The sequence below is a fragment of the Anabrus simplex genome, chromosome 4 (assembly GCF_040414725.1).
Source record: "Anabrus simplex isolate iqAnaSimp1 chromosome 4, ASM4041472v1, whole genome shotgun sequence".
Taxonomy (NCBI): Eukaryota; Metazoa; Arthropoda; class Insecta; order Orthoptera; family Tettigoniidae; genus Anabrus; species Anabrus simplex.
Genome location: NC_090268.1, coordinates 404635541 through 404646983, shown reverse-complemented (window position 1 = coordinate 404646983; position 11443 = coordinate 404635541). Strand labels below are relative to the sequence as shown.

Here is an 11443-nt window from a genome sequence, read left to right as displayed (position 1 = left end):
TGAACTCCTTAGCGCCACCCACACCAGACGTCACCGCTCTTCATAAGGGAAGACAGAAAGAAAGCTAGTGGCTTCACGTCGCACCGACACAGATATGTCTTATGGCGACGATGGGACAGGAAAGGGCTAGGACTGGAAAGGAAGCGGCCGTGCATTAATTAAGGTACAGCCCCAGCATTTGCCTGGTGTGCAAATGGGAAACCACGGAAAACCATCTTCAGGGCTGCCGACAGTGGGGTTCGAACCTACTATCTCCCGAATACTGGATACTGGCCGCACTTAAGCGACTGCAGCTATCGAGCTCGGTACAGAAAGAAAGAAAGAAAGAAAGAAAGAAAGAAAGAAAGAAAGAAAGAAAGAAGTCCGGCCCCGCGATGTAGGGGGCAACGTGTCCGCCTGTCACCCGGCGACCGCGGCGGGTCAGGGGTTTTTAATTGTAAATGATTAATATCCCTGGCCTGGGGACTGGGTGTTGTGTCGTCCTTAACGTTCCTTTCCTCACATTCAACACTTTACATTTCCACCATTTACATAATACACGCAGGTTCCCCTCATATGGTGCAAGTAGGGGCAAAAGATCTTCTTAGGTCGACGCCCCGAACAGACAGCAATTTTAAAAAAAGAAAGAAAGACAGAAAGAAAGATGACTGTGTTCTTACTACGCACCACGAGCGGCCCGCCAGCTGGGCTGTCTGTATTGTCATCGGAGATAGGGCACGTATCTTGGTGATTGTAGCCACTCGGCCTCGACTCTTTAACAAACCAGTTCAGTACTTGTGCCTTCCGCTATGCCGACAAGGACGCTAAACGTTACGCAGGTAAGAAGAGCTTTACACTGCCAAGTTCAGGCACTTATTATTGCTAAAATAGGCAGACAAATACACATTTACAATTTAGGAAATAGGCAGTAAAATAATGAAAAGAGGCATTTAATAATGACTTGAATGGGCCCTAAAATGATAAAAATTGTTTAATAAAAGCTACTTAACACGTAGTGGGCGTTCGTGTTAATGCGCTACGGCTTTGGAGCCAAGATCAGCATTCGGGAGGCGATGCGTTCGAACGCAACCGTCGGTATCCTGAGAATAGTTTTCTTTGGTTTCCAGTTTTTACCTCCAGGGAAATGCTCAGGCAGTTCTTATTCACAGGTCACAGGCGATCCATTCCACCTTCTTACCCAGCTTCACTCACCATCGTTGATTTCATCTTCATCAGCACCTGAACTGAGATTGGTGGCAGGAAGGGCATCCGACCGTAAAGACATGCCATATAACCTCACCTCTCCCCATCTCCGACCCCGCATCAGGAAATGAAACTAAGGGATATACGTACGGCACTTACATTAATACATAATTCTACAGTTGGTCCTATTTCTCCTATATCTACGATGTACAGTAATAATAATAATAATAATAATAATAATAATAATAATAATTCTATGTCTAAGTAACTACTCTTTGTGGTTTTTCGAGACGACGAGGAGCCGGAATGTTGTCCCGCAGAAGTTATTTTACACGCCAGTAAATCTATCGAGAGGAAGCTGGCATATTTGAGCTGGTGATGGGATATTCGATTCATTTTACTGAATCGATTCATTTGATTCCGTTCACATTACTGAATCGATACAGTGATCCCATTCGCCGCACATTAGATGCATCGTTCCTATTGCATCTCCGGTACATCAGTACTGTACTTCTTTATTGAGTTACAGTACAAAAATTATGTACCGATTAATAATAATAATAATAATAATAATAATAATAATAATAGTAATAACACGGCAGACGCTGCCCACCCTCGTCGGAGGGTCTGCCGTACAAGGGTTGCATTAGGCTATACTATCTGTGTCTGACGAGTAGTCGCGGAAAATTTTAGGTCCGGCACGAGTAATATCGTCGCTGTTCGGGTAAAAGGTTATATCTCAGAATGCTCTTCCTACCCATTACTTTTCTTAAGACATCTGATGCCTCTCAGCCACATATGGATATGCAGTCCATCAGAACAATTTTCATTGTGTTCAAATTCGTACGCTAGCATGTAAAGGAAAAGCATTTCTGGCTTCAAATACGCGACATATCGTAAAACAACAAAAAATAAAATGGCAGGGTATGAATGTGATTTAACTCGTTTGTTTTTAGCCAAATGTATGCTTGCTGCAAATATATTTCATACAGGCAATGGGGGTCAGTGTTTTCAGGTCGTGCGATAATTCCGTATCGTACAGGATATGCTGTTATGGTATGCTAAACGTACGTTAATTATTCGTATCCAAGTATGGATTTTTTCTTTGGGTCGAGGATACAACTGGAGAGGAGGACCAGTACCTCGTTAAGGTAGCCACACCTACTATGCTGAACAGAGCCTTGTGATGTGATAGGAAGATTAGAAGGGATAGACAAGGAAGAGGAAAAGAAACGTCTGTGGCCTTAAGTTAGGTACCGTCCCGGAATTTTCCTGGAGAAGATGTGGGGAATCACGGGAAACCACTTCGAGGATGGCTGAAGCGGGAGTCGAACCCCATTTACTTAGTTCACCTCCCGAAGCTGAGTAGACCCTGTTACAGTCCTCGTACCACTTTTCAAATTTTGTGGCAGAGCCGGGAATCGAACCCGGGCCTCCGGGGTTGGCAGCTAATCGCACTAACCACTACACCACAAAGGTGGACATCGTTGCTTTTTACTAGTCCATAATTATGGAATTTTGGCGTCCCATATTAGTTCAATACTGAACGAGTATTTCTGGCATGAAACACGCGACAACTCGTACAGCACGGCACAAATGGCAATCCCACTGGTGCCAAAGTGGCCATTTCCCTCCCTAATTTAAAAGGTGGTTGGCGGTGGTGGTAGAGGTGGCGGATGGAGTAATGAATGTGCTTTGAATTCTTCCCCCCCCCCCCCCCCCATCAAGTGTGCGTATGCTGTAAATACGATTTGATACAGACAATGACGGCCACAGGGGTGGATGATTGCCAGGGTTCACAGGTTGGAAGTAACAGATATGTATTTGCCAGAATGATTACTGGTACAGGTGGAAGCAATGGTAGGAGGGTACTCGGAATTAAGTCAAATTTAAGAATGAAGTCGATGGATGAAACTGTACGCATGAACCGGCTTCGTTTGTAAGGTCGATAATAATAATAATTGTACCGGGAGGTACACCTCAACTCTGCACATTCAAAAGATGCGCCTTAAAGAACTGTATCTACCTAACAAAACGTGAAACTGCTACTGCATGAAGTTGGAACTTTAATCAGAAGATGTCACTAATGAAGTAGCTATTAAGTAATTGTGTGCCGGGCTGAGTGGCTCAAACGGTTGAGGCGCTGGCTTTCTGAACTTGGCAGGTTCGATCCTGGCTCAGTCCGGTGGTATTTGAAGGTGTTCAAATACGTCAGCCTCGTGTCGGTAGATTTACTAGCACGTAAAAGAACTCCTGCGGGACAAAATTCCGGCACCTCGGCGTCTACGAAAACCGTAAAAAAGAAGTTAGTGTTACGTAAAGCAAATAACATTATATTATTATTATTAAGTAATTGTGTTATTGTGAAGTTGCTTAAACTGACTGAATTTATTTGCTTGGTGTTGGTTTACTTCAAGAAGTTTGGACATTTCTCCATAGATATCACTACAAAAAACTATGGTCATGCACCTTGTTGCAAAGTAAAAGAAGCTGTTATGGAAAGTAATTTTGTGTTTATAGGTTTTCTCAAGTAAATCAATTTTCATTTATTTATTTTTTATAAATTTCAAGGTTTGCAACACTTCTCTCTCATTCCGCAGTTTTTGAATATGACCAATAACTAATTTTCTGTACTTATTTTTCAGCCTATCACAGGCTTCTTCTTGGTTTTTGGGTGTAACTTTTGAATTTACCAATAAAATTGAGAGGGTGTATCCGGACTAGTACAGAATCCTCTCGAACATCCCCTTCGGGTATATAAGCTGAGGATTTTCTGGGTATCTTGTCTCATTGATCGTCGTCTTTCTGAGTGTGTGTGTGTGTTAAGGCAGGTAATGGACACATAAATTCTATCTTTCTAGCTATCTCCGCAAACGTATCCGAGGGGAAGGTCCGAATTTCTGACTATGTAAACCGTTCGATGTAAACTTCCACCTTTTCATGTAAAATTTCATAAATTCTTAAAACTGTGAATCGGGGATAGAGAGTGCGTTACCCTCTCGACTTGCTCTTCAACTTGGTTTGAGGTGACTACGATTTAGTACTGTTTCTCTTTCCTGTAATGTATTAAATTAACTTTCATTCGGGTCACCTCAGTAGCTCGAGATTAGCCCCTGTATCATCGGGCCGAGAGCCCTGTTAGGGTTTTTATACTTCATTATCTAGGAGTGCAAGTTTACGCCTCCATTCAGTTTGTGTTTCGGGCCATTAATTTAACCTGTTCTTTTTCTACTAAGGCCCAGTAGGTTGGGTACTAGATACCTCTGTGTAAAACTATTTCCATTGTAAATCGTGCCTTGAGAGGCCAGAGATATTAAAATTTTGTGTAATGTTGCCTTGAGTAGGCTGTAAGTAATTGAGAGCATGTAAGCACTTTTCTAAGTTTTTATTATAGTGAGGACTGCCTCTGGAAGGCTAAATATTGTAACTTTTGGAGCAAGTGTTCTTGAATTGGGGGATTTCTGCCCTTGCCTCAATAATACCACTTTGAAATTGTATGTAACCTAGCGGCTTGAAGCCCAGAATTGTTAAAATTCTGAATCTTGAATTTTCCAATGTTTTGAAATTGTCATTGTACTTGTAACCTAATTATTTCACTGAGTGAAAAATTTGTTAAGTTTGAAATTCTGAAAGAAATATAACCTCTTAAAGTTTTAATTCAATTTTGATATCGTAGTTAGACCCATTCAAATCCAGCACCTCTTTCTGCTCCACGGATATCTCCGTAACAAAACGAACAGGCATCAAAACACAAAGGCACAAAATATGCAAAAAACAAACGAGTCTCACAATTTAATTCCTTGATAGTAATTTCTTCCTCTTATGATTATTATTAGATCAATTATTTCCACGGAGCGGACAGGGGGAAGAAACGTGAGTGGTGAATTGCTAGATAAGAATTAACCAACATTTACGTATAGGTAGCAAAGTCACATTTGATGTTTATTTATTTCCTTTCATTATATTTAACACATTTAGAATAATTGCAGTTGGGAAGGTACCTTCAATAATTCACCGAACGTTGAGACGTTCTAGAATTTACATAGATTAATTCAGGGAATTTACAACATGAGGAGCTCGAAAATGAATGAAATACAACTCGTTTTGAATAGCACAGTGAAAATCGTTAACCCGCAGACCTTCAGAAACTAGCAAAGGACGAGGTAACTCCTTCTGTAATTTATACAGTCAGAAACAGAATTCTTAGCTTCCCGAAGATTTACAGCGCACAGTGTTTCTAAACCCGAGTGTTCGTTTTATATCAGAGACAATTTGCTCCTTTGTGGCCTATGAATATTCACCCATGACCGCGTCGGTCATCATCACAGAAGAAAGCAGTAATACTGTACACTGCTGTAGTACAAATTACCCGTACACAACTAATATTATTGTTACCCTCAAAACGTACAGAAGCATATAGCCCACACTACTCAGCCGAAGGAATAGAAAATAACTTTTAAATTTACGAAGCCGAAAGTACACAGTGAAATGGAGGCGGAAATCTAAGCACTCCAAATTAATTTAAGAAGCAAGGTTCCTAAGTGGGAGTCCAGCTCTATGATGGAGGTTAATCTCATACTACCGGATGACTAAGTATTACAATAATGTTATTTGCTTTACGTCCCACTAACTACTTTAATTGTTTTCTAAGACGCCGAGGTGCCGGAATTTAGTCCTGCGGGAGTTCTTTTACGTGCCCGTAAATCTACCGACACGAGGCTGACGTATTTGAGCACCTTCAAATACCACCGGACTGAGCCAGGATCGAACCTGCTACGTTGGGGACAGAGGGCCAGCGCCTCAACCGTCTGAGCCACTCAGCCCGGCTGACAAAGTATTAGAAGGTTTAAAGCCGATAAACCAAAAGAAACTTTAGATGGTTGGAAACTTAGTCACCCTACACAAATTTAGAGGAAGGTTAACGAGGGTAAACACTCGTGCTTCCCTACATTTCAAATATTTTCGCAGGCGAAATGAAAACATAAAAATCTAAAGACGGAAAGTTACACTTGTTCTTGAAAGAGAAAGCCTTATATTTAATTTGAGAACGGAGCCGACGACCAGCAGTAACATACTAAAGGAGACGTAGAAATCTTCCCTAGCTTCACACGCAGTAGTTCACTTAATAAAATAGAATGCCATACCTTGTTTAATATGATGTCATGATACCGAAATCTCCGCCTCTTTATCTGCCGAAGGAGATTTCGTCTCTCCTTAGTTCGTAGTACATATACTAAAGCTGCCGCAAGATCAGACAGACTAACCTCAAAGCTCGCGTCTTAAATAGGGGTTTTGGAAGAAACATCTAGATATTATAGTGAAAACTCCTTTAACTCGATTACATGAAATTCATATCATATATTCTGCTAGCTAAATTAGCTTGATATCACACCTCTAGAGGGGCGGATTAAATAAATAAGGTAACTTCAAATAACTTCAGAGTTAATTAGATGAAATGAATGACTTGATAAATGATAGTAGGAATGGAGAGCGTGAAACCCTGTGGCGGTGCATAACCTTCACCTTTCGAATAGCATCAAGGGGTCTGCTCAAGGCTTAAGGTCTCCATCCGACGGACGAACCACCATCAACAGCATCAAATGACCTCACGCCATATCAGAACTGCGAAGACGTTTGGAATTTAATTCAGGTTTTTGGCACGCAATCTAGTGATTAGAAATTGTATATCTTACCCTGCCGACCAACATTCTGAGGGTGAAAATGTTTTCGATCGACGGGTTTCGAACCGGATAACCACGGTGTCGGACCATATACCATATAGACTTCACGCCTTTTACGCGTTTTAAAGCGGAATATATCACAATATAAAGATAAAATTGGACTTAAAGAAGACAAATTGGAACAAATACAGGGTCTCTCATACAAAATAAGACCGAAGGTATGCTGCGCTACGGCAGCTGCCTCAGCCGAACTTATGTCGCGCATTGCCGCTCTGCTGTAAGCGTGTATGCAGTCTTATACGAAATCTTACCATATAAAAGATGCTGAAAATGACATCCATCCTGGGTTATACAGGCATTGTATCTGGTAACCACATTCTGGTTGACGCGAGTGAGTTCTGACACTATAATGTTTCTGATTTCATTCGTAATGCTTTCTTTCAGTTCCTCCAGTGTGTAATGATTTGTTTGATATACTTTTCTTTCAGTTTACCCCACAAGTAAAAATCACACACTGTTAAATCTGGAGAACGAGGGGGAGTAGACCAGCACTGATCACTCTGACTACAAACAGTTCCGAAATTGTAAGAAGGGAATCTTTTGCTGAATCTTGTTGAAACCGCCCACGCGATTTTTCTTCTTCCGTTAACTGATGGAAGAGCGGCGTCAAAATAACATCTCGGTATAGGTCCCGCAAGAAGAGCTTGCCAAAGAAAGCTGCGCAGAACATCGGCAGTGTTCGGGAGGGCTCGGTACTAGCAGTGCACGCCCCCCTCACTTCGCAAAATCGCCTTACTGCCAACAGTTGTTAATGAACCGTCTGCGCTGGCGGTCTGGCTAGCTGAACTGTGAGTAGCGTTCGAGTGAAATCTCAGCGCGTGTATGTAATGCATTATTGTAGTTATAACCAGAGCCAAGACACATTACCCTATAGCAGAGTTGGCGAACCTATGACACGCGAACACGACTTCGAAAATCTAGCAACGTAGCACATTTTAACATTACGCTTTAATAAATTATATCCAGTAAATTCTATGGTCATATTTAAACAAAAAGCAAAAATATACCTTATTCTTAAAATTTGCCTGTGTTTAAAATGCAATTTTTAATACAAAATAAAGTAATAAAAGATTCAGTCGAATGGATTTACAAGTTATGCAATCTAATACCTAATTGAAGTCAGATGAGGGGTTTCATGATGAGTTTAAAGGAAAATAACCTGTGGCACACTAGGCAGTAAAACGTAATACACAAGATCTTAAATAAAACGCTACTTGGTAAAGGTTTGCCATCGCTGCCCTATAGCATGCTGATATTGTTGGACATGCAGAATCAAAAACATTGAATGAAATAACAATAATAACAATAACAAACAAAGAGATTAAGAATTATGTGATCGTAAAATAGCGGTTAACTTACCCAATGGCTTGTTCTAGTCCGCATCTTCTGAAAGAGGTTGAAAGCTGCTCATATCGCCTTCACTGTCATCCGCGCTTTCACTAACGCTCTCTCCGTCACTGTCACTATCGTCCTCCAGATTAATGATTATGCTGTCTGATACTTCATCCATTATGTGATCGCTCGCAATGTACTTATTCTCAGTGTCGATTACGTGCCTACATCGACTCGACCATTTTTCTGCCCCAATTGACGCAATTCCTTCCATCAGCAATGTTCTTGTATTATCGAGTCTGAAAGTAACATTCCCTTGTGCTACATAATCTTTAACTAGAGCCCAAATCATTTCGATTGGGTTCAAGTCTGGATGGTATGGCGATAGACGCAAAATCGTATGCCCATATGTAGCAAGTAGTCTGTCGATTTGATATGACTTATAGCGTGATTTATGGGATTTAATCAAAGCGTACAGTTGGGGTTGTATCATCTCTGTAGAAAACGGAATACCCTTATCAGTCAACCAATCCTGCATAACTCTTTCTGGATGATGATGTGGGTGCACGCTCACATTGGACATTATGGTACGAGGCATTATCAATCACGACTACAGAGTTGGGTGGCAAATTAGGAATTAATTTCTCTGACAGATATTTCTCGTAGTTTCTATAGTTCATCTCATCGTGATAATCCCCTGTTGTTTGGTTGGATTTGAAAACCAACAAAGGATTTGGAACGAAACCTGCATCTGAACCGGCATCTACCACTATTAATCGTTGTCCTTTCGAGATAGGTGATTTCAGTCCATGAAGAGTACTGTCGCTCCAAGCACTTGACTTGGTGTGCGAACTATGCAAATATGTCTCATCAGTGTAAACAATAGGCCTACCCTCTTGTCGGTGCCGCGTTATGCTTTGTATGTACTGCACACGTAAGAGCCTTATGTCAGGCTTCTCCATAAGTATTTCACGCATGTCTTCTGTCTTCCTCCATCGAAAACCTAGGCTTCGAACTATCTTGCTTAGTGTTCTTACGCAACCTTTAAACTGTATATCCTCAACCAGTTTCTTACGGATCTTTTCAAGCGTTGGTGTCTCGCCTTCGGTATTGTGAAAACTGTGAATCGTGCGCCTGACCGCGCATTTCTCAAAATCTCACACTTCTTGACAGACTTCGGTCTTCTCTTTCCAGGCGTTGAAAATGAATCCACTTCACCCCTTTCGATCTTCTTTGCGTCTCGTATTACATTCCGCACGGACCTTTCCGACACACCCGTTGCTTCGGCCACTTTCTTTTGAATAGCACATAAGTTTCCAGTGGGATGGGTTTGGTTTTTCATGAATGTATACGCATTATAAATAATTTCTCTAGTTTGACTGTGTAAAGTTTTAGCACTCCCGAATTTAGAACGAAACTGGGGCATCGCTACGTACACTGAATATTATACTACAACAAATTCACTTTCAGCTACGAAATATAAATAAAATATTAGTAATACAAGCACACGCTTCTTGTTTCTTTTCAATACACGCTTGATAGAGAGCTGTACACTGTGCTTCTCAGTGAGCGGTTGAGTAACAATGAGCCCGGTAATCAGCATTCGGGCGACACACAGGAGCCCCGCAACGAGCTTAAACTTCGCCAACATATATTGGTCTCTGCGCACGTTTGAGTTTCGGCAAGCTCTTGTTGCGGGACCTATAACTCTCTGCATTTACTGTCGTCCGAAAAATTACGCCCAATTATTCGTCTTGCACTAACAGCACACCAAATACAAATCTTCCTATCATAATGAGGGACTTCACAAACACCATCAGCATTTTCTAAACACCAATAGCGAGAGTCATGACTGTTCACATGACCATTAAGATGAAACCAGAACTTTTACATACGAAAATACGATGTTGCAAAGATAATTGTCTAACCATGTTAACGACTGGGGTTTAGACTGGCGCTGGCGACTCGTGCTTTCCAGATCGAACACCTGCAGGCTTCTTACAAGATCAAGAACTATACCAGAGAATCAAAACGCCGCTTCGACGGACTTAGTTTATATGAGATACCCTGTATGTGTTTATAGGAAGGGGAGTTAGGGATTGGAATAATTTACCGAGGGATATGATCGATAAATTTCCAAGTTCTTTGAACTTATTTAAGGAAAGAGTACGTAAGCAATTGATAGCGAATGTGTCACCTGGGCGACTTCCCTAATTGCAAATCAGTGGTGATTGATTTGATCGCGTGCGTCTGCAACTTGACGGGGCTGACCACGCGAATGTTGTTGTCTCTGTGTCACCGCACTCTCGGCCTTCATTGTCACATTGTAAGTTACCTTGCCACCCCTGCTGGAGACTACTGAAGTAAATAATGGTATTTTAAGTCATTGTTGTGTAAAACAAGGGTTCATTGTTGTGTCAACAGGAAGAACGCGCAGAGCCGCAGCAGCCTCAGTCGGAGACCACCGAGTGCAAGGTGACTTGGAGTACAAAAGTGTTCCGAGTTCTCCTGGATGTTCTGTTCATAGGATCAGGTGAGACACTCAACTGATTTGTTAAGAACGAAGCCGTACTTTCCAGTGTCGACTCAGATAAATGTAACTTAAAAGCTTTTCAGTCTGCCGGACTCACAAGTTCAATACAAATATCACACTATAACATACCTGTATAAAAACACTATTGGACAAAGAATAAAAATACACACTATTAGACAAAGAATTAACATGTTTCGTTCTTAAGGTGACACTCCGGAGATAAACATCGATATTTTGATCATTTTGGTGAATTTTTTTAATGACTGAAATTCAAAGGATTGTGTTTTTCTTTTTATCTTGTCACGAAGTTATTCCGCTGAATTCAAATAATTTATCACTGAAATAACGCTTTGTTTGCCAATTGTAATTTTAAGTTTAACTCCCATTTTTCTCTCATAATATTCTGCCAAATGTAACAAAAGTTGTATTGTATATGTATCAAAACTATATTAAGAAACCTGCGTATGGAATTTTTGATTGCAGAATTTTTTCAATTTGTAGGGATTTTTAACTCCAAAATTTTAGAACGTAAAAACTACACAAACTATAGTACGATTTATCTCCTTATACAAATTATGTAAAAAATTATCGATACGTAGTGCTAATTATGAATTTACATTAACATGTTTATTAAATTTCATGAAAACATGGAATT

The 11443-nt window shown here is 40.8% G+C and overlaps 1 protein-coding gene across 1 annotated transcript in view; it reads left to right on the top strand.

Annotated features, from left to right (window-relative positions):
• Window positions 1-747: 747 nt before the first annotated feature.
• LOC136872299 (phospholipid phosphatase 1) overlaps window positions 748-11443 on the top strand; it is a 94712-nt gene continuing 84016 nt past the window's right edge. The window contains exons 1-2 of the mRNA XM_068227317.1: window positions 748-818; window positions 10680-10788. Coding sequence (XP_068083418.1) covers window positions 789-818; window positions 10680-10788 — 139 coding nt within the window. The 5' untranslated portion in view covers window positions 748-788. The remainder of the gene's footprint in view (window positions 819-10679; window positions 10789-11443) is intronic.